Below are 23,924 nucleotides of genomic sequence, written 5' to 3'. Positions count from 1 at the left end.
AAATGCAAAGCTTGATACAGATATATTAGATGGGGAGATAGAGATGAGGCAAGAGAGAGATGGAGAAAAAAATGTTCAAAGTCTGGGTCTTTCCAGAATACATCTCTATCCACTGGAGCAATGTGGGTAAGAAAGATACTTGAGAAGGGGGGAATCAATACAAGGATCAATGCTGTGTTTTCTTTCAAGTTCATTGTAGGCTCTGGACATTTTCTCTGCTGCATAAAGTCTAATTCCCCTTTTCAAATTAGTATTTGAACCTGGAGTAATAAATGTGGATATTTCTGGGATCTTCTCAGGACATCTCCCCTCTGCCACCCCACCCCAGGCTCACTACAGACTCAAAAAATGCCAGTGTTCCTGGGTTTGTGCTGTAGACCCCTCATTTACTCCTTTGTGGAATTGGGAGCAGCTTCCCATTAAAGGAGATCAGGGGTAATTAGCAGCATTATTTTGACAAGTTGGCTAGAGCTGTTCCCTTTCCTCCAGTCCTGGGGAGGGGGGAATAGGGGAGGAAACAGAAGGTAGAAGGGGAAGGGGAGGGGAGTCATACTTAGGGGTTTCACATTCTGTGGCTGCTGAGTCTTTTTTTTCACTCCCACCCCTGAAACCTTTTAGACTCATTTTTTACCATCACCTTTTAAATAAATACAAAAACTGCCAATGAGAAAATAATAAGGCATTCTTAGGGAGCCAAGAAAATGTGGTGGATGGTGGCATACTTGCTCAAATAGAATAGACTAGTTATCCAAGGTACCTGCTTTGAACTGTTCAGGCTCTGGCCCATCACTCACATCTTGCACCCTGGGCTCCCCACCCAGAAACAGACATTACATCAAATCCCCAGTTCCTCTCCCCATCCCAGCCTCTCAACAGGCATACTGTGGGACTTAATATAATACTTGCACTTCTTTGCATTTGAAAAGAATATTAAACTCAGGCAAAATTATAACATGGCCCAGAGATCAATTGACTGGAATACATTTACCCCTTTATTCATTTCTACTCTGCAAAAACTAGCTAAATCACACTAGATTTTAAAGACCCATTTAGTTGCATCTGAGTAACCAGTGAAAAGTCAAATCTCACTATGGTTTCTCATTACTCAGCCAAGTCCACAATTGCTTATCATTGCAATGTCCAGATACAAAGGGCAGATATTTCATTTCCCAGTGTTATCACTTGGATATTTGGATGTCAATTTTGAGATGTGTGTGGTGTGGCCATGGATATTTGAAGTATTGGAATGGAGAAGGGAAAATATATGAAGGATTCAGATTTTAAAAGTTTAAGAATATCTGTTTGAAAACTACAGACTCCTATGAAGTCTTGGATAATGATGGGGAGACCCAAATGACAATTGATAGATTGAGACGATACATTCCCCTTTACTTGGAAAGGGGAAAGACAGCACTTAACTGTTGCTCCAAAGAGGGCCAGCAATTCCTGCTGGTTGAAAAGGCCCCAAGCTCTCACTTATCTGGTAACTCTCAGGAGGGGAGCCACCCTGCAGAAAGGCCAAAAGAGACTGTCTTCCTAGCAGACACCTTCCCAGGCCTGGCTGCTTCAGCCAGCCTCATTTCAGGTCTGGAGAATCCTTATGGCTAGTTGAAGTTAACAAACCCGGTGTGGCACAGCAGTCCCCTGCACAGGGCATGCATATTAAAGCCGACAACGCTTACAAATGTAAATAAGGGCAGATTGATTAGGAACAACATTATCGCTGGGAATGTCGCACTCGCATGCATCAGCAATGAGGCAAATTGGGGGCAGCCTCAGCCCTGACCACCCAAGTCGAGCAGGCTTTTACACTGGCTCCTCTTCCCTTTCTTAAAACGTTACAGAAACAAGGCCAATTAGATCCTCAAAGTAATTCATCTCTGTGTATGAAAAAAGCAGACCACAGGGGAAGCGGCGGGTGGGGGTGGGGAGATTAAGATAGCGCTTGTTAGAGCCCAGGCTGGGGACTGCGTCCTGGAACCGATGGGTAGAATTTACAGGCCTGGACTATTGTCTGAGATGCTGAAAAGTTAACCTATCAAACAGCGGGTGAGGAGGCTGAGGGCGCTGAAAACCCGGGAGATCAATGTTCAAAACGTTTAGGAATTAAGTCAAACTGAGGGAAATGAGCCCGAGTGGAAGAGGCTTTACCATTGAAATGGTGCACATGTAGAAGCAGTCAGAACGAGAGGATATGCAGCTGCGTGGAGAGAGTAATAAGTAACCATGATGTGTACATAGCCTATAATTTCAGTTTAGAATTCCATAATCCAAGTGGCTATACTAAAATTGCTATAAATAAAAGATTAGGAGGCACAACTAATGTTCTGGTCTCAAAAGCTGTAAAGGAATTTGAAAAGACAAACATAGCAATAGCAACCTATGGCTACATGATTACCTTGCTACATACATACAGCACGACTCAAATATCAAAAGACTGACATGTAAAACTAGGGGCACAACCCCCAACTCTCTGAAAAATAATTTCCAGCGGCAAGCACTTAAGAGTTTGACTTGAAACGTCTGCAGAACCAGTCAGTAAAAAAAGTTAGAATGAATCACCTTTCCTGCTTTATGTTCTTTATCAAACAAAGATCAGGATATCGCTTCAAGATTAAACTTGCTATGTGTCGAGCCCAATCTTCCTGCGATATTATATTTTAAGGTAGTGTCATTTTAATTGCACGGTGCTTGCCTTCCCTTCTGGATTTTAGCAGCCCTCCCAGAGCTGCGCACAAAATCACGTGCTCCTTCAGAGTTTTGAGTTTTGAATTTCCGCGCTAGCCGAGTGCTCCGGTCCTCCTGTTGATCTCGAAAACATCCTCAAGACACTTTTACTGTCTTTGTCTCTATTCTACGAGCCACCCTATTCCGCCCAGGGTCCCCCACACGTTCCGCCGTTTGGGATTCAGGAGACAGGGCCTCCCATTGACACCAGGACGGAGAAAAAGCTAGAAGGAAGGTGGTGAGGCTGGGTAGGGAGGAGAAAGGGTTCACGTGAAAGAGGAAAAAGAAAGGAAGAGGGAAAGGAGGGAGGGGGAAACCGCCAAAGAGGAAGGAAGAGAGCGGGGAGGGCTGCCGACAAGCCCCCCGCAGGAACCGCGTGGGCCGCCCGGGTGGCCGGCGCGCCCCGCTGCAGTCCCCTTCGGGCAGGGGCCGCGGACGCCCGGCAGCTGAATGGGAAGGGAACCCGTGCGCTCGGCCATTGGCCGGCTGCAGGGAGGCCGCGCGGACATTGGGCAACGTAAGGGGGCCGGACCGCCTTCAGGAATGTACTACGGCGCTTTCGGCACGTCCGTCCGCGCCGGCGGGGTGCGAGCCTCGTCTGGGCTCCCGGGAGGCCGCGCTGGAGACTTGGAGTCCGCCCGGCTCGAGCCAAGCGCACCAACTTCCCTACCTGCTCCGCCTGGGCCGCGCGGGTAGTCCCGGAGCTCGGGTGCGCGCGCAGGCGGAGGCACGCGCGCGCCTAGGCCTCCCGGCAGGCGAGTGCGCGCCCTGCTGGCCCGGCCCTGAGTCACGTGGCCGCATGGGCTCCGCCTTCTCCCTGCTCCTCCCCCTTTCCCTCCATCTGGGTTTCTTTCTTTCCTTTCCTCTCCTTTCTTTCTTCTTTTTTTTCAATGAACACACACCGTGTGCATCTTAAAGCCACACTGCTCCAATTCACTGCTGCGGTCGGCTTCTAGCTGCCGTGGGGTCCCCCTCTGCAGTTCAACCACGTTTTTAAAAAAGAAAAATACTAAAAGGAAGCAGAATCGAATTTGCGGGGTCTGGTCCCTATCTCAGGGAGGAATTTAATAACTTGCAAACTTAAGAAAAGCAAATTACACTCTTCAAAATTTCTATTTTGCAATAAAAAGCGGAACTGTGTAGATAGTTTAATTTGTCCATGGCCCCAGGATCTACTTCAGAGGGTCGCGTGTTTTCCTCCCCAACGGGAAGCGAATCCCCGGGATGTCTCGGTGACACTGGCCGCAGTGTCCTGACAAGTCCTCGCAATCAGCGCACAATTTGTTTCGAATGAATCCAACATCAAAGCCTTTATTCTCCCCAACGTCACGCTATTATTAAATATAACAGGATGCGTACCAATTTTTGAAAAAAATAATAAAACTTTAAAAACAGACTTTAAGTAAACAAAGGCACATGAGTAATAAAAGGGGGGCGTCCAAACGAACCCCAAATAGTCAGGAAAACTTTTTTTTCTTAAGGAAACAGTTCCGTTGCTCCGGATTGTTAAAAAGATTCTGTTGTTTCTCTTTTGCATATGTCATATTAAAGATTCAAATAAAAACGCCTCTGCCTCCACAAGACTACTTCGGTGTCTGGATTCCACGTTTTTAAAACACTGACTCCTTCAAACGGCGACTGTGCTGCCGTGGGTTTTGGTGTGGGGTGGGGGGGGAGGATTTTAAGAAAGGGTGGCTTTCCCCAACGTCCTTACTTTCCTCTTTAACTTTCCATTTTGTTTATCTTAATGCGAGGCGTTGTTCCCTGCGAGAGCCTAAGTCTTCTCTTTAGTTAGAAAAGAAAAGAGAGGAGAAAAAAAAAAAATCTGGCACACACTGGCGCACTATCCACCACCCTGTCATTATTGGTGCAGGCCTGGGAATTCAAGCCGGACCTCCCAGTATTTGCTGCAGCTTGAGGCCAAGGTGCCTCTGAAAGGGTTTTCTTTGAGGAATTTCAGAAATTGTTTAAGCGCTTAAAAAAATATTACATTTCCCCCCGTGTCTATCGCGAGGCAAATGCTCGTGGATGTGTGTGTGTGAGAGAGTGTGTGTGCGCGCGCAAAAGGCGTCTTACAAAAAGAAGACACTGTTGAAAAGAAAAGAAATAAGAAAGAAAAGGGAGGGGGGAGCATTCCTTAATGGAAGTATTGCATGCGAGAAGGTTGGCGCTCTCGGAGGCTCCCCCCGAAGCCGGGGATGCACACACTGGGGTTGCCTACCTGGGTGGTCTCTCTACTTTGGTGAGCTGTTGCTAAGCAGCTAATAATAGTCATGTTTGCTGAGTAATTTCTGCCCTCCGCGAGCCAATCGCGTCGCAGAAACCCAAGCCATCTGACAGCCCCGGGGGCGGGAGCTCCAGCCTTTTTCTCTTTCGCTCGGTCTCTCCCCCTCCACCCCCTCCCCTCCTCCTCCTCTTTCTCCAAATGGAGAGAGTTCTTTTTTTTCTTCTTCCATCTCATCTATTGAATCAAGGAGCTGCTGCGGCCGCTGCCCGCTGCACACACACAGAGCGGAGTCCCCAGGTCCCGGGAGCGAGAGAGGCGCGCTGCACTGGGGCAGAATGGTCCAGCGGGTCGGCGAGGAGCACAAGAAAGCAGAGTCCGGGACCGAACAGCCACCGCGAACCCAGCAGCCAGAGCCCGAGCAGCCCGAGCAGCAGCTTCAGGAGCCGCCACCGCCAGCAGCAGCCGCCGCGGGAGCAGCGGCGACGGCGGCTGCCCCGGCCCGGCAGCGCTGAGACCCGCCGGGCACCTACGGACCCTGCGGCAGTGGCTCTGCGCTTACCCTCCGCGGCCGCTCGGGCGACCCGGGAGGCGCCGAGGGAGACTGCGAGGCCGGCGGGAGCGGCGGGGATTTGCTGGCGCTTTCTGCAGTGAAGGGGTCGCGGCGCGGGGCGGGGGGCGGGTAGGGGGAGTTGGGGACCGCGAGGAGCTCCGCGCGAGCGCCCGAAGGACAGGCTGGCTCCGCGCGCCGGCTCTCGCCTTCCCGAGAACTGGATGTGGGCAGCGGCGGCCGCAGGGACCTCGGGACCCCCGCGCAATGTGGCAATGGATGGCGCAGGGTCTGACTCCCCGGCAGCGGCTGCGGCCGCAGCGGCAGCAGCGCCCGCCGTGTGAGCAGCAGCGGCAACAGCAGCAGCAGCAGGTCTGTCAACCCCAGCCCGAACAGCCGGCGGCCAGCAGCGTCCTCGCCAGCCGAGCGCCCGGGCGCGCCGGGAGCCCGCAGCGGCGGCGGCAGCAGCGCGCCGGGCCGCCCGGGAAGCCTCGGTTCCCGCGGCGGCGGCGGCGGCGGCGGCGGCGGCGGCGGCGGCGGCAACATGGCCTCGGCTGGTAACGCTGCGGAGCCCCAGGACCGCGGCGGCGGCGGCAGCTGCAGCGGGGCCCCGGGCCGGCCGGCCGGCGGCGGGAGGCGCAGACGGACCGGGGGGCTGCGCCGCAACGCCGCGCTGGACCGGGACTATCTGCACCGGCCCAGCTACTGCGACGCCGCCTTCGCTCTGGAGCAGATTTCCAAGGTGCATTTCAGACTCTCTCCTCTCCTCCCACTCTCTCTTCCCTCCTCTTCCTCTTTGGGATCGCCCCCGACACACACACACACACACACACACACACCTCCAGGAAAAGAAGCAGACAAGTGGGGATTGAAAAATTCAAACCCTCCCTCCGGTCCTAGGAGGAAAGTGCTGTCTGAGGTCCGCAGGGGGTGGAGGGTGGGTGTGTGTGTGTGTGTGTGTGTGTGTGTGTGTGCACGCGCCCTCCCCGGCAAGCCTTTTCCGGAGCACTGGAAAGCGGTCCACAGAGGACCACCTCGAGGGCGGCCTCAGCGCGGCACAGCCCAGTGCCCCTAGCCCCGTAGCCCCCTGCTCCCGCGCCCCTGCCCCTATTTGCAACCTAAACCCCTGTAATGCTGCCACATTTCTTAACATCTTGGAGGGGGAGGCGGAGTGGAGAGAGGCGGAGAGAGGAAGGGGGGGGAGGGAGCCGAAATAAAGGTGGTTTCCTCTTTTGGCAGCCGGTTTTGCTTTTGTTGAACATGAGATCTCTACCCCCTTAAAAATTATCCTTGGAAGAGGGCATCTCCCCTCTTCCTTTTTAGTTTTTGAGCCACCTCTTCTTAGAGCCTGAGGGGAAAGGGAAAGTTGTAAACAAATTGCCACCTTAAATCCGCGGTACTTGTCTGCCAAGCGGCCGGGTTCATTGTGTTTACGAGGCTCGCTGAAATGTGTGGAATCCAGGGAAGGCGAGCACCCAGACGGGGGCCCGCCGGGGCAGCGGCCAGCGCCGGGGAAACGCCGCCGCCGGGAGCAGCCAGCGCCCAGCCAGGACCCCCGCCTGCGCCGGCCTGGGCCCTTACCCTGTGCACTTGGCTACTTTTTACGTTTAACCAGATGGGAAGGGAGAGGAGGGAAAGATCCATGTGGCTGCCCTCTTCCGATCACAAATGTTGTCGTAAGTTGCAGATGGCTGCCCCACTTCCTAATTCAGCTCACACAGCGTCTCCCAACGCTATGGAAATGCGTCGCGAGTGAGCCCCGGCGGCCGCGCTCACCACGTGGATCCCCACTTACTACCACGCGGGGCGGGGGTCAGGCTCGGGGAGCCCGCAATACATTGTTCCCAGAGCGCGCTCGTCCCCCAGCCCCCATCCCTGCCGGGGCACCCCGAGAGGGGTAAAAGATGGGGCTTGACTTGCGGGGAAGGGACCCTTGGTTTGCTGGTTCTTAAATGGTGGACTCCATCGCAGACATTGAGCAGCCCCTCCCTTCCCGGCTCCGGGGTGAATATTGCCTGTGATGAGTGACTTCTCTCCTCTCTGCCTCGGCTTCCCTTCCCCCTGTTCTTGCAGCCCTTCTCCCCATCGCCCCCAAGACACCTTCGGGGATGTTGCGCGGGTCGAGCGGGGGGCTGCCCCTGCTGTCGCCAAGGTGCAGCTCCCACGCTGCAGCCCCACTTTGATTTATGTCCAGGCGCCCCCCACGCCGCTCGCCTTACCCGGGGCCAGCCTGGGTTCCAGTCCCGAGGGCACCCCCCACCCACGGATGTCGCGGGATCCGCGGGCGGGTGCGCGCAAGCGGGCGTGGGCGCGCGGGCCGCGACTCCCCGGCGCTCACTCCTCCCTTCTGCTTCATCCTCAGGGGAAAGCTACTGGCCGGAAAGCGCCGCTGTGGCTGAGAGCGAAGTTTCAGAGACTCTTGTTTAAACTGGGTTGTTACATTCAAAAAACTGCGGCAAGTTCTTGGTTGTGGGCCTCCTCATATTTGGGGCCTTCGCTGTGGGATTAAAGGCAGCTAATCTCGAGACCAACGTGGAAGAGCTGTGGGTGGAAGGTAAGAGACCTAGCGCCCGCCGCAGCGCCCTCTCGTCCCCCAGCCCAGGCCCCCTTCCCGTCCTCCTTCCAACTGATAAAGATATTTGCCAGCGTACACCTAGAGCCTTTCTGTGGCGAGCGAGAACCCCCTGCCCGCACCAGGGGGAATTGTTTATTGTTTGGGCGCCTGGCTGGGAGCCAGGCCCGCCCGACAAAGGCCGCGCTGTAATCTACTCGGGGCGCTGCGCTTTGCTAGGTGTTGTGGGAGAGAGTGGCGAGGGCGGGCCGGCGGGGGCGCCAGGCCCCTCCACGGGACGGACCACTCCGCGCGGCCGGGGACCCCTGGGGCCTGCCGCCGCCGCTGCTCGCCTCCGCCGCGCCGGAGACGCGGTCGGAGGAAGGCCTCTCGGCTCCTGGCTCTCTTCCTCGGCGTCCTTCCCTCCCCCACCCCCACCCACCACGTCCAAAGAGAAAGAAGGGGGGGGCAGAGAAAGGCCACCCCTCCGGCTGGAGGGAGTGCGCGCGCCCCCGGCGGCCGTGGCCGCCGCGCCGCGGAGGGCGGGGGGCGGGCGCAGCGCGGGCCTGCGGAGGCGGCGGCGTGTGTGGTCCTGTTTTTGGACAGCTTTCAACTCTGGGGGAAAAAAACATTTGTCTCAAGGTACAAAAAAAAAGTGGGGGTGGGGAGGAAAGGAGTTGAAAAAAAACAGTAAAGCATAGACTGGAACGCATGTTTGCAAAGTAGATTAATGTTTCCTCGCGGGTGGGGGCTTTTTAAATGGTATGATTTGGGGGCAAGGGTGCGTTTTGCAGGCTGAAAGAAATGAGTTTTAAGAACGCGGGTTTGGAGGGCGGGGCCACGCGGGAGCTCTCCAAGGCTTTCTGCCAGTGTTTTATACACATTCCTCAATTTGGGGGTTCTCGAAGTGTTTTTTTTAAGCAGTTGCAAATTTAAAATAGATCTTCCCCCCCCCCCGAAACATTTTACATTCTTTTGGTCGCACGGCTTTTTTGTTTCGGGGGGGGGGGGATGTTATTGGTGGTTGTTTTTTAATTATTTTCTGGAAAGTAACAGATTTGCTATTTGGAAACATTTAACCCCTAAACACTGCCTTGGATATCTCTGACAATAGGACGGGAAGGAAGGATTGAGGTAATTATGCAGATTTTTCAAAACAATATCTTGAGTATTCCTAGGGAAAGCTACCTAACCCAAAATTTGGAAGCCTAAGAGTTATATGTGTAATTACGTGAATGATTCCTTTTAGGATGCTGAGAACTAACCTTGGAGAATATTTTGTTAACTATGCCTTGTTTATGAAGATTCAGCTCTCTGTGTTGCAAGCATATGGTGGAGTCTTTAATTGAGAAGTGACAATTAAAATAATAGTCCAAATAATTAAGGCCAGAAAACATTCTTGCTTTAAGTAGCTTGATAATTAATACAAAAGTATTCTTTGGATTGAATCCATGGGGTAATTTACCTCAGTTGAGCACTTCAGCATCATTGGTAGATAAAAGAAGGGTTTTTTGTTGAACACCTATGATATCTTAACACCAAGCTTACTGAGCACCAATAATGTCCCCAGCACGTGTTAGGTACTGTAAGGGTCACTGAAGTCTGTGAGACACTCTCTGTGCACAAATCCACTCACTTACAAAATACTAGAGTTGAATGGGCTTGCAGTAAATTTGAGCTCCTGGTTGAAGTGGGCCATGAAAGTCAAATGGGGAAAAAAAGCTTCTGTGGAAGTGAGGCAAATTAGGGTGAACTGGAGAGAGAGAGAGAGAAGGAGAGAGGGAGTTCTGCACAAGAGCTCAGAAAGGGGGTCAAGCAAAGCCCAAGTGAGTGGAGGCCCCTAGTGTAGTGGGAATAGGGTGCCATGGCTCATGTGTGCCCTGGAGCGCAGGGCTGTAGTTCAGAAATGATGTGATTGGCTAGGCTGTGGGGAGCTGGACGAAACAAGGGATGAGCAGAGGGGCCTCCCAGCTCTGTCCATATGTTCACACTGCACCACTAAGACCAATGAATTTGCTAAGTATCAGTGATGATGACAAAAGATAATTTTTTGCTGTTTTGAGCAAGACTTTTAGGTAGACCTTTAATACATGTAAAGAGAAGTGATGCGATTTATTTTCTTAACATTGTATATTTCTGGAAGCAACTGTGTTTCTGCATTACACACTTCATTTCAAGTCCTGAAAGAAGGAGGAACATGATTAGGGGCAGTCTCCCTGAGCTGCCGCTTAGTGAGAGAGTATTAAGGAGTGATACCTCAGACACTCAGGACTCAGTTTGCCAACTTTGGGCCTCTGAGTTTTGGTATTTTCAGCGTGGCTCACAATTTCTTTAAGCAAATGTTATTTTACTTAATGCTATCACTTGTTGAGCAACTGCCATTACTGTTTTTTATCTATTATCACATGCCTTACAACTCAATAAAGTAGCCATCTATTTATTATATTTATTTTTATAACATGATAGTGTATGTGGTATTTCTGCATGTAATAGCTGAATTCTTGTTCCATGTTACAATGGCAAAATGTCCACTTTGCCTACTAATGATTTAAGTCAACTTGGCCTCTTGATTTGTTGATTTGTCATCACTCATTCATTCATTCATTCATTGGGTATTAGATTCTTCCCGGTAGAAGAAGCAATAGTTTCATAAATGCGAGTAAACCCCACCAGGGATCCCATGAGGCCACCATACCATCTTATAATTTTAACATAAATTCAAAGAAGAGGTAACAGTGAGGAGGACTTGTTTATGATGTAGTGAGCTTGGTGTTCATATCAGCAATAAATAGTGTAAGCATTTGTTTTCAGGAGTTGGAATTTCCTGCTGTCCTACACTGTAGCAGATTAAAATGAGCAGCAACTCAGAATTTAGGTTAATTTGTACTTTAATCTCTTTGATAAATTCTTCATCACTATCAGCACAAGAAGTCTGTTAGATGGTTGTTTTCTTAATGGAGACTGTAAATGTTCTGAACATAAACATGGGTGCTTACTACTCTAAATAAACCAAATGAATAGAGATTGCGTATTTCCCTAGTTAAAAAGCAACAGACTGAGAAAGCATAAGAGATTTTAAGGGGAGGGGAATGCTGAGGGACAGCTTGGAAAAATGCTATTTCCCTTGTGATATTTAAAAATATGACCTACCACACACACTACATAGATAAATATACAAAGGCAACTAGAGATACATATATCTACATACCTACACACGAATACATATTATATACCAGGTGATTCCTGCACAATATGTGGGGTTAGGTGCGCCAACCCCTCCACAATTAAAAATCCGTGTATAACTTTGACTCTCCAAAAACTTAACTACTAACAGCTTGTGTTGACTGGAAGCCTTACTAATAACATAAATAGTCAATCAACACATATTTTGAATGTTACACACATCATTTACTGTATTCTTACAATAAAATAAGTTAGAGAAAAGAAAATGTTATTACAAAAGTCAAGAGGAAGAAAATATATAGATATGGTATTTATATCCCCCAAAAATCTGCATATAAGTAGACCTGCACAGTTCAAACCTGTGTTGTTCATATATCTCCACTTATATTTGTATCTGTGTGTACACATAGACTTACTACATCTATCTTTGTATCTGCCAAGATAATTGTTATCTTTTTAATATTGCCGGCAAATTAAAGGGATCCACTTGATAGGCTACATCACTGATTTGACTTTTATGCTTTTAACATGCTGGGGAAATGTGGCTTTATAAGGACAGTTTGAATACATTGGCCACAATGTGCAGACCAATATAAACTAGATAAGTAAGATTCTGTCCTATTTTTATCTCATTGGTGATAAGAATTTTTTGATTCTCTTGTTAAAATGTTCGTACAACGATTGCTGTCATCATTGTAACAGCAACCAGTTTCTTTTAAGAAACTCAACATACATTAGATGTTAGCTTAGGTCTCAGGGTTAGAGTATTTGCAAGTCAGAAATACCAAATTTAGCTCACTTGTGAATAGAGTCATGAGGTTTAGGAAAAGAATATGTGGAATGATGTTGTGGACATCTGCTGTTACTGAAGCACATGCCAGTGGTGGCAAGGTCCGGGAGAGACTAATTGTTATTTAAAAATAAAAATATTTGGGGCACCTGGGTGGCTCAGACAGTTGAGAGTCTAACTTTGGCTCAGGTCATGATCTCACCGCTTGTGAGCCCTGCATTGGACTCTGTGCTGACAGCTCAGAGCCTGGAGCCTGCCTCAGATTTTGTGTCTCCGTCTCTCTGTCGCTCCTCTCCCCCCCCCCCCCAAATAAACAAACATTTTTTAAAAATTTTTTTAGGGATGCCTGGGTGGCTCAGTTGGTTGAGTGCCCAACTTCGGCTCAGGTCGTGATCTCACAGTCTGTGAGTTCGAGCTCCAAATCAGGCTCTGTGCTGACAACTCAGAGCCTGGAGCCTGTTTCGGATTCTGTGTCTCCCTCTCTCTCTGCCTCTCCCCCGCACATGCTCTGTCTCTCTCTGTCAATATTTATTTAAAAAATTTTTTTTTAACTTTTTAAATAAATAAAAATATTCAGCACATGTTCTCCATGCCTGCTCTGTGCCACGCATTGCATGAAGCTCCAGAGAGATGTTAGTGAAAGGCCACAGTCCCTGCCCTCAGGACCTCCACCCAGCAGGCACATAGACCACTGGCACTAGGGCAGGGATGCCTCCCAGGACAGCCCTGACAGGGGTCTGAGCCAGGCACAGGGGCTGGAGAGGTGGGGGTGCTGCTGGGGCATTCCAGAACAGAGGAACAGCTCCTGCAAAGGCTCAGAGGCTGGGGGTGTGGCCTCCAGGAGAACTCCCAGTGCTTGACTCCAGTTGGGACATCCTGTCTGAGGCGGGGAGCCTTGGGGCCTGGAAGGCCCAGCTGCATGGCAGAATGGTTTCTGCTGTGTGCAGGGCATTTGGCTGAGGGGCTACCAGCTCTTCCTTTTAGTCATTCTTTGCCTGTCTCATTATCTGTACTAGCATATTTGGCCTCTAGTGCCCTCCCCGGGACTGGAGTGCTTCAGCTGGATTTCTCTCTGGGCACAGAAGGGAAATACTTTATTTTTAATCTTGCCCATTTCTCTGTTGGCTTTTCCTTTTTTGCTTAGCACCCATATCTTCCTGTCTCCCTTAATAGCTACTACCCCCCACTCCAACCCTCTCTCAGATGCAAGTTTGTTGTCACAACTCTCCAGTGGCGGAACATTCATTTATCTCTTTGAGATTTGTTTTCCCCTCAAGCTTTGCCCAGCCCCTGGCATCCTTTACTGCAAAGGGTTATAACAGCCTTGAAATGAATCCATATTGCGTTGTGTTTGGTTATTAACATCAAAGGAAGAAGGCACAAGTTGTGACTCTGATTTTTTTTGTTGTTAAGGAAAATTTAAAAGATGTTCTTAATGCCTGCTTGATGCTTATAAGTGCTCTCAAGTTTGTTTCTTGCTGGTATGATGGTTTCATTGTTCTTGGCTTGAACTCAGGCAGTTGTAGGAGATAAATGAGCTTCACCATCCTTTCTTTAAGTTTAGAGCAAGTTTTCTCACTCTTGACATTTTTCTGGATAATTCTGTGTTATGGGGGCTGCCCTAAGCACCCCAGGATGTTTAGCAGCATCTCTGAACTCTACCCACTAGATGCCAGTAGCAGCCTCCCAGTTGTGACAACCAAAGATGTTTCCAGTCGTTGCCAAATGTGGCGGGGGGGGGGGGGGGAGCTGCACAAAATCACCCCAATTGAGAAGCACTGGTTTAGATAATAGATTCCAATTGGAAGACTCATGCTGTGCAAATGGAGGGCTTTTATTATGATGACATTGTGGCTGCAAATACATTGTCTTACATGCAAAGGAATTTTTTTTTCTTTAAGATAATGTCCCGTCCCCATCTCCATATTTACTGATCTAGGTAACTAATTTTTTATGCTAATAATTTAAGTTTTTTGTTTTTCTTAGAATTACATTAAATATCAAATAAAATGCATGACAAGTTGACAGAGGGAGGGAGGCAGGGAAGACACTGTGTGGGTGGGGGCCAGCTATGCAAGGAAGAGAAAGCTTTATATTAGAATAGATTTTCTTCAGGTAAGTTAATTTTGAAGACAGACCTTGTTGCATTTCAAGAAGCGTAGGATGAAGGTTTTATTTAGCATGAAGGTGACTTTGTAAAAAGCAGGAAAAGACACCACTAAACTTAGTTCATATTGAAATAAGAGCTCCTTTTGGAAGCCCGCTCAGTACATTAGCTCTTCGGTGGTCTAGCTCTCCTCCAGATGTTCCTATGACAAACCGCTTTTCCCCGGGTGCCCTTTTGCAGCAGAACCAAAGGGATAGTGAGGGGCTGAGACCTTGAGCCCATATGGGCAATATGAGCTCTGATTTTACTGCCAGTTTCTGCTCTGCAGGGCTGTCAGTTTGGGTGCATTTCACAAGGAACAAGGGACACAAGACCTAATGAAATGCTGCGTATTCTCCTTGGTCCCCTAAGCACTTTGAAAAATTAAGAATATGTTTATTAGCTAGGTATTGATTAGATTGCAGTAGCAGGCGCACACATACAGGTGCAAGGAATTGTGGTTTTTCTTTTACATCAGGAGAAAAATAGCTGAAAAATTTACATCCAACAATAATTGCTTTAAAATACCAAATAGCCTCAGGTGCCTTCTCCCCAGGGCAGCTGACCCTGGGAATCTTCCGCGTCTCTTTACTGCTTGCCACTCTTGACCCTGCCAAGGAGTGTAGAAGCCAGGTTGGGCAATGGGGTGTTTCAGATCCACGGACCGCCGCTTGGAGGCTCCAGAAGATGACAGCTTCCAGATGTACGAACCGCCGGATCCGTTTGTTTGGATTATGCACCACAGCTGATGGCGAGATTAACGCTGGCTGGACAAGCTATGGGAGATTTGTCTGGTTTCCACAATGCTGTGTTTATATTTCATTGGGATTTCTCCTTCAAAGCTGACCTCCCCATGACCCCCAGAGCTCTGTCCACTCAGGCCAAGCTGTAACTTGTCTGCCCTTCTTCTCGTGTTGGGGGGTCACAATTGTGCAGCGGAAGGGGCTGCTTTCATGGTTTACCACCCCCCACCCAGCTCCATGCCAGCTGTTCACCCAGATTTAGCCCCAGAAAAGTACTCCTATTTTATGAGGGGGGGAGGGGGGGAAGTGGAGGGGGGGTTGATTTTAAAAGTCTTTTTGGCTTTTAAAACAAATATGGAAATGTTTTTAAAATACTTAAAAAAAAATTTAAATGTTTTATTTATTTTTGAGAGAGAGAGAGAGACCAAGTGCAAGTGGGGGAGGGGCAGAGAGAGGGAGGGAGACAATCCTTAGCGGTCTCCAAGCTGTCAGCAAAGAGCCTGACATGGGGCTCGAACTCACAAACCGTGACATCATGACCTGAGCTGAAGTTGGCCGCTTAACTGACTGAGCCACCCAGGTGCCCCTAAACTTACTTTAAAGGACACCATATCTAATAGGGGCCGTTTTGCAGAAGTATAGTATTTGACTCAGCACTAGTGTGATACTATTTTGAAAAAAAGACATCCCTAAATAATCGCCATACCTGTGTGATTCTGTTATTATAACACTATTTCCTTTGCCCCTCACTGGCTCCCAGAACCTCTTCTCCCAACCCCCCTTTGCTCCCTCCCACCCTTCTTTCCCCCCACAGACTCCTAAACTGCCCTAATCATTTCTTCCCAGTAGATCTCTGGAGTTACTAGTGTGAAATCTGAAATGGTAGTAAATCTGGTTAATCACAAACTGACAGGAGGGAATTAGAACATGTATTATTTCAAACCAGCTGTGGGAGATACCAAATCCCAAGCTGCCATTTGCATCCTTGAGGTTCTTGTCTTGGTAACGGGTGGTACCCGGACCTCACTCTCTGATTGGGTCTTGTCAGCAGAAGATGTACTTCCCCTGTTGAAGAGTCATGGCATCCTATGGACTTTTGAAGTGCCTTAGAATTCATTGACAAATGGAGTGTTAAATAAGTCTTGGTCCCATGTGTTTAATGTGTTGTATGGAGTATGAAGAATTGGGCCCCTTAGCATTTCTTGAGATGGTAAGTGAAATGTAAGCCAATACATTCCAATCCAGGCACCATACTTCAGGCTTTGCATGGATGGAACTCTCACCAAAGGCAAAAGGAACATGGTGCTTGGGCATAGATGGAAGAGAACAGATTTCCTTATCCAAACTTTGGCCGACTCTGCAGCATTAGATGGTCCATCCCACATGAGAGGTCCCAGAGAGCAGAGGGTTTTGCTCATGAAGGCACTTCCAGCAGTTCATACAGAGAAAGCTCCCTGGGATTTTCTTAGTGGGAAGCTTCCCTGACTACACAGGTACCATCAGGGTCATCAGGATATAAGCACTTTTATTACTTGTTCTTTGCTTTAGAACTTTGAGTTTGGGCCCTTCATCATAAGACCTATTTATTGCATTTGTTTCTCTTAAACTGGATTTAGGATTGTGTTTTTCTTTAAATGGCCGTTTGTTTCCCTACATGTATGTATCTTTAGGTTTGACACAAATTTCATCTTCCAAAACAGTAGAATGCTGCATTGGGAAACTGCTTGACTGTCATAGAGATTTTTAGGAAAGATGCATCCTGTCCACAACCTTTCAAGACTCTGACTATTTTGTTGTATTTGGGTTCAGAGCATAGCTGGAAAAACAGCTGTCATGTGTTAGGGAAACTGTGTCGTTTGTGGGCAGTAAGGCACCTGCTCATGAGTGACAAGTTAGTTGCTGGGGAGATTTATAATGTGGATGTAGGGCCCTATTTCTAGAAACCCAGTTGTGAGATGACCCAGATAGTCCACACTGCATGTGGGTCCCAGAACACCACTGGCTATGAAGGTGAGGCTAGTGAGAAGCAAGTCTCCGTACCACAGCACAAGCTTGATTTATTCTCGTTAGGATAAATGAAAAGAAGCAGTAGATTTCCCCAATTTATCAGCCAACATAGTTTTCAGTTATTGATGAAACACGTACAAAAGCAAGCAAAAGGAACTGGAAGTAGGCTTTGTTAAGTCAGTGTGCATGATTTTTTTCCCCTTAAATCATTGCTTAAGGGCTTCTGGCCCCTAGCTCAGGAATCCTGCCCAAAAATGCCAGATGTATTACACAGTCAAGTACTGCAATGTAAACAGTGCTCTGTGCCATGAGGCAGGGTGGTCCATCTCCTATTAAAGAAGAACGAGACATTGAGAGGGAAAGAGAGGTAAGCCCTCTGCAGTGGCACAGTTGTGGTCGTGTTGTTTGTGTTTTTGGCTGCAGAGTCAAGATTTGGAAGTACAAAAACTTAGATGAATTAATACTTTTTACTGGCAAAGAAAAGCAGCTTGAATTGGGATGCCAAAGAGAGCACGATGTGGCTTGGATAATGTTGCTTCATTGGGTCAGATAAGTTTATAAAATGTTGGACCGAATGGGGAGGGGCTGATAGGAACGAAGCTGTTGTTTTCATAGCAGCATCTGTGAGCATCACCCTTTTCATCTGCTGTGAGCTCAATTGAAAGGTGAGTGAAGTAAGGCAGGGAAAGACCAGCTTCTTTCACCCCCCTCTCCCGTGTATAAGAAAGCCTCCTGGCTTGGTGCACCTTCTGTGTGTAAACCTAAGAGGTATCACAAAGCTTCTCTGGTGTTTTGTAGCGCTGGGGGGAGGGGTAGCCCAAGATCTATGTTGCAGAATAAATGGCCTTCCAGTTTGCTCCCAGTTCCTAGATTTCAGTAAAGCAGCTACTAATGATGTTCATTTGGAGGTAAGAAAGTAACTGGACGCTTTGAGCCACCCCTCCAAGTAGAACTTGTTTTACAGTGCTTCGGACAACCCAAGGAAATTGGAACGCCTAGGCATTAGCTGTACATCCAAATAATCTAATACTAAGCAGTCCTTAGACTTACTAACTTTAGGATGTTTAAACATTAATATGAAGGTATTTTGGGAGTTAGGAGGAAATGGGGTTTCAGTTTGAATTTGGGGAGTTGTTAAAACAACTTGCAACCTGCGATAATATTATCCTGATTTTAGAAATCCATTCTGTAGAGTGATCTGAGAAAATTGCTTTTAGAAACAGGGATGGGAAACAGGCGTTTTGAGATTCAGGAAAATGTAGGCTTCTTGACTCTGGCTCTCCCCCCACCTCCCTCCAGCACTTTTTTTTTTTTTTTTCTGTTTTGAACTCTCCCATCTCCCCACCCCCATTCCCTGATTTCCTTTGCTCCTTTAGTGGGGAAACCAGGAAATTTCACAAAATAGACATAAATATCACACAGTGTCTTTTGAAATAAAAGCATTCTAAGAGAATAACAAAAGAATTTTCCCTAGCTGCCTAAGAAATTATTTCTTCTCTTACCTGACTTTTCTCCATGAGGTTCATACATTGTTGCACTAAGTTTAAAAATGATAAATATGATGCCATCATTTTAGGCTGCACATGATCCAGAAAAAAAAAATTGCACATTTAATATGTTGCTTAATTGCAAACAAAGCTTGCAATTTGAGAGAATTGGGATTAGGGCTAAATATCTATTAACTGCTCTTTCTAGAGATTTGGGGAATAGGATGACCCTTTTTTTTTCTTTTTTTTTTTTTTAAATAGGCTACAGTTTCACATGGCTCCCAAAAGAAATCTCTCTCCCTTTTTGTTTCCCACACCAATTGATTTATCATTTTGCTTGCAAGCAGATCCAGAATGTTAGGGCAAGAACACACTCACTTTTTTCTCGTAACTTTTTTGTTGCGGACCGAAACCAGTTGACTTGAATAAATTTTTCTGAGGCCTGAATGTAGCCAGCAACGTGGAAAAATCTTGCCATTCAGGGCCGTCTGAATGTACATTTCAGCCACACAGTAAGCTGCATTGGTAGGCACTGGACTGCTAAATACAACCATTTTTCGCAGCAGAGAGTTAGACAGGTGATTAGCATAATTAGCACCGAGCAGCTATACATATGGTAATGCTGAGTGTGTAAATGCCAGCTGCGGTGTAAAATTTATGTCAGGGGTCGGCAGGGCTGTGCGAAAGTATTGTGTTCCAGCTGCAGGTCAGGGCCGCCAAAGCTTACCTCCTTTTCTCTTGTTGGTGAATACGCCAAACAGAAGAGAAAGACAGAAATATAACAGATACGGCTTTGATGGAACAGCCCAGTTCTGTGCAAGAAGGACTGTTCTATAAAACACACACATACACACACCCTTGCACACACTTGCAGAAATCCCGTTGCTTTCTCTACAAATTGTGTTTACTTCATGCAGGGTGCACGTAAGCGGCAGCCAGGATGCGGGTTTGGGGAGGTACAAGGACCAAGTGATTTTTCTGGGAGGAAAAGTTTCAGTCACTGAATTTTTACAAGGCGTTAAGAGTTGTTCTGTTTCTTTCCATCCTCTTGCTGACCGCCCCCCCCCACTCCTGCCCACATTGTTTTCCTTCAAATTAAATGGGAACACCCCTACCGCCCCCACCCCCACCCCATGGGATAGGACTGTAATATAAGGTTCCAACAGCAAGACTCTCTTCCCAAATTGCTTGACTGGTTTTAGCAAAGGACTAGAAGTTCCTTTGTGTTGTTTTTCTGAGGCAGCTCTGCTCACCACTTCACTGCCACTATCAGACCCATGACATCCTTTATAGATAAGAAAAGAATCAGTAGGGCTCTTGCAGGAAAGGAGGACAGTCTTGAATGGTTCACACCCTTGGGAATGCATGATGGGGGAATTTATGGCTGTGACGAGTTCATGCATTTTCTCTGCTGTCCCCTCCCCTTTTTTTCAGTTGGTGGCTATAAGGAGCAGTGGTGGTGACAGAATATAGTTCACACCATGCTGACCTGGTGATGAAACTTCCTCGAGGCACCAGGGGGTCCTTATGCATCAGTCCCTAATCCAGCTAATCCTGATGGCAACAAAATCATGAAAGTGGCCCCCAGGGAGGGTGTGGGAGATAAAGCAGGCCAGCGTGATGTTCCTCAGGGCCCTGGGAGCCTGCCTGTGGAGGTGGGGACTCACATTGTCTTCTCCCCTGTGCGTGCTCAAGTAGGAGGCCGGTGCCAAGAGGCCCAGGCCGGATAATGGCAAGAAGACTGTTGAGAGCAGAGAGGTGATGTCAGCCCCACAGAGGCTCAGAGAAGGGAGCTGGGGTTAATGTTATGCAGCAGCCCAAATGCTGGGGTAGAGAGCCCGCAGCCCTGGCAGGCACTTGGCTTTTGTCGTGGTTGTGTTGTGTTCTGTTTTTATTTTTTGAGTGAAGAATTTAGGAGGCCTTAACTAAGGACTTAAAACTTGATAACAACACTGTCTTTGGTCCCTGGGTTCTGCTTCTTGGTCCAGCTTTGCCTCTGAGCATGCTGCTCTGTGTCGAACCCTCCCAGGCTTGCTCAGCTCCTGCAAAAGGACAGGACTTGAGTTTGCATCTACTTGCTTATAGACTGGAGCACTCAGGTGAATCTTGGTAGCGCCTGGGACAGTTCCCAGTAGGGCAAGTGTGCAGTTAGGGATAGAGCAGATCTCCATCCCCTTCCAGCCTGCCGGAAGCCAGGAACATTCTTGAGTCCACAGGCTGTGGCTTCACTCGGCCTGTCTTTGAGGGGGCGGGGGGGGGGGGGGGTTGACCGCAGCCCTCATTTGCCACAGCAGCAAGTGACCAAAGAAGAATGGGTCTCCTAACAGATGCAGTGTGATCTTGGGAGCTGCTGGCCCTGGAGAGAATACCAGGTGGGGGGAGCTGTGGCAGGCAGCAGGTCCGGTGTGGGCACAGTGCTGGGCTGACCTGATCGTGTCCGACAGGGTGAGCGGGCAGCTCCAGGGAAAGCCATTCAGAGAAGCAGCCTGGGCGGTAACAGATGGCACCACAAACAGCTGGTGTGGGGGCTTGTGGTGGGCACATGCTCAGGCCTGCTACCCCTTCTACCACGTTCCGCCCTCCTCACCACCACCACCCCCCTCAAGCTGTCCCTGGGGAGGTGTGGGGATGTGTCCTGCTCTTGTCTTGTTTTTGTGGTTTTCACTCACTGGGCTCACTTCATGAAGGCAAATTCTCTTTGGGCTATCTGATTCTAGCATTTTCCCATGGCAACACCCAAGGGCACAATCCCACGAGGAGAAAAACAGCCCTGAAGCTTAAGCAGCAGTTGGCTAGTCATGAATAAAAGAGATGGCTGGAAGACTGACTAAAACTCACAGCTCAGGAGTTTTCAGCCAATTGCCCAAATTACGGAATCTTCATTTTTTTCAATTTAGAAAACGAGCTGGTGCTAATAATTTTGCAGTTACACCCTTTGGAGATTTGTAGTTTTTCACCCTCACAATAACTAATCGCAACATTGAAAGAAGGACCTGAAGTAACTAAAGGGGAAGAAAAAAAAAATCTCTCTAGAGGCTGTTAGATAATTCATGGGATTAATCAAATGCAAATGCTCCGCTTGCATATACACAGACCCCATTTTCCTAATTGGACTCTGAGTGGGTACTTTTCAGGCTGAAAGGGTCATTTGTTTTGACTGATTGACTTTTTGAGGCTTTGGGGAGAATTAATATCTTATACAGATGACTGCCTGTTCCCAAGGCTCTGTATTGAGGCTGTTCATTCATTTATTCCTCTGACACACTGAGTGTGCGCATGCGCCTGGTGTGCCGAGATAAGTGGGCAGCGGGCGGTGCCTCCCTGAAAGGACTTGGAATTTACTGGGAAAAATACTTCGTTTGGTCCCTCAGATCACCTTTATGTGGATCACAATAAGCTTTTGCTAAAAGTTTTGTGTATGAATGCTGCAGCCGTTTATTAAGCTCTGTGCAAGGGCCATGGTGAAGAATGGTACAAGGTGGGAGAGCATCATGAGGGGAACATCTCTTGTCTACCATGGAATGGAACAGCACTGGCCCAGAGGTATGGACCCCTGGGTGGAATGGTTTCTCACCTGTGCTGGCCCTTCTTCACCTTGGAAAACCATAATGGTTTGATTTAGGGAGGAAAGGATCAGCAGAGCTTGAGCAAGAACTTCTTTGGGGAAGTGATGCTTTTTACCCCAGCTCTTTCAAAGAATTGGTTTAAGCCTCAGATTTCTGGAGAATTTGCAGGTAAAGAGGCCTAAAGCTGTGTACCCTAGTCTCTCTAACCCCCTCCTCCAAATCAGGCCCCTCTGGGGATCCCAAGGAAAATGGGGGGCTGTTACTGCCACCCATGAGGTTCTACTGAAAAAACTATCTCCTCACAGTGGCAGTAAACACTGTGGGAAGCAATGTTGTCCTTTAAGCAACAATGCCAACCGTTGTCCTGTGTAATACTCTGATGCAGGTGCATTCTAAAAGCTCTAGCTATGAGCTTGACACAGTCTGGTATATGGAATTCAGGACTTCTAAAATCCTATCCTCAACTAGTACTCAGAAGCCACAAGGCTCTCTCCAGGCAGTTGGACTAGGGTTGAGGGTCGGTTCCACCTCCTCTCAGCTGGGGGACCTTGGACAATTGCAGCTACTTTTCCTCTTCTGTAAAATAAGGGTGATGATACATGCCCTGTGATGAATAAGCAACCGAATGAGTGGATGAGTTCAGGGTTTGGGAAATTTCACAACACATTGTTAACACTCACACCAATTTATGAGGTTAGTAGTATCATTTTCATCCCATTTCATAGAGAAGATTACTGAAGCCCAATTATGTCACAGGGACTCATCCCAAATCTCAGTGCTGCCTTTCTGGTCCTGGTTCCCACCACCTGACTGTCCAGTCAGCTTGCCCCAGCTTGATGAGGGAACAGCACCGCACTGAGCAAAATATTTATAAATAGGTAAAGAATGAGTGGGAAATGGGTTTGCAGATGAAAAACATACACAAATGTAAAAGGCTATTTCGTGTCCCAGGATCCTGAGATAACATTTTTCATGAGTCTTGTTCAAAGAGTTTGATTGTTATTTTATTGTTAAAAGTTATTGCATTTGGAAGAAGGAAAAGAATATAAGAGGACTTTAGAATTTAATGAATATGCATGTTTTGTTTTGTTTGCGTTGAGCTTAATTCAGATCCCTACCAAGTAGCTTTCTTATTTTTCTCTTTTTGTCACATGGAAGTCTTTAATTATATGGGTTCTTTGCAGAAAAATTAAGTAGTAGTGATAACCCTCAAAAAGGGAAATGGGTAAATATTATCCATAAACCACCACACAGCAGCAGTGGCTGTTCACATGGCTGTCAGCATTCATACATCTACATCACAAATACTGGATCGTACGGTTCATTCTGCTCAGTAGTTGGAAATAATTATGCAGTATTTCATGAACAGATTGTTTTTTAAATAGAAAGGACCTTGACCTTGAACATGGGACAGAGAAGGGAGAAAAACCATCTCCCCCAGACTGCACCTGTAACTTCAGTAGCTTGAAATGGGGTCTGTGGGGCTTCCTGCTGATGGAGCATCACGATGATGTGTGATGAGGAAGACTCACAAGAAAAGGAACAGCTTTGGGCTTTCACCCCGTTGTGATTTAGGATAGGCATTTGCTAGGGTAGCAAAAATCAGGGGAGTCCATAAAGTTGCTCTGTCCAGAGAGGTTTCTGTTTCTGGTAGCTTGCTCCAGAGCACCTTGGGTGAATACTGATGTAAGACCATACGAACGCTGAGCAGCTTATGACACAGGTACACCCGAGAAGGAGCTAAGTCTACCGGTGCAACCAAATGAATGACATAATTATAGTCTCACCAAGCTTCAGCCACACTGGTCTCCTTTCTCTTCCTGCAGCAAGCCAGACATGAGGGCTTAACAGTTGCTGGTTCCTCTGCCCAGACACTGTCCCCCCCCAGCTCATCAAAGTCAGCTTAAATGTTACTTCCATTTAGGTCTCCCCGGGCTACTCCATTTGAAG

General features: G+C 48.0%; 1 protein-coding gene across 1 annotated transcript in view; it reads left to right on the top strand.

Moving 5' to 3' along the window:
- Positions 1–6,045: 6,045 nt before the first annotated feature.
- PTCH1 (patched 1) overlaps positions 6,046–23,924 on the top strand; it is a 64,164-nt gene continuing 46,285 nt past the window's right edge. The window contains 3 exon segments of the mRNA XM_043566731.1: positions 6,046–6,243; positions 7,864–7,942; positions 7,945–8,055. Of these exon segments, the coding sequence (XP_043422666.1) occupies positions 6,046–6,243; positions 7,864–7,942; positions 7,945–8,055 (388 nt within the window).

The sequence above is a fragment of the Prionailurus bengalensis genome, chromosome D4, assembly GCF_016509475.1.
Source record: "Prionailurus bengalensis isolate Pbe53 chromosome D4, Fcat_Pben_1.1_paternal_pri, whole genome shotgun sequence".
NCBI classification, from domain to species: Eukaryota; Metazoa; Chordata; class Mammalia; order Carnivora; family Felidae; genus Prionailurus; species Prionailurus bengalensis.
The sequence above is the reverse complement of the archived record's forward strand: the minus strand, read 5'-3'. Positions and strand labels throughout refer to the sequence as shown.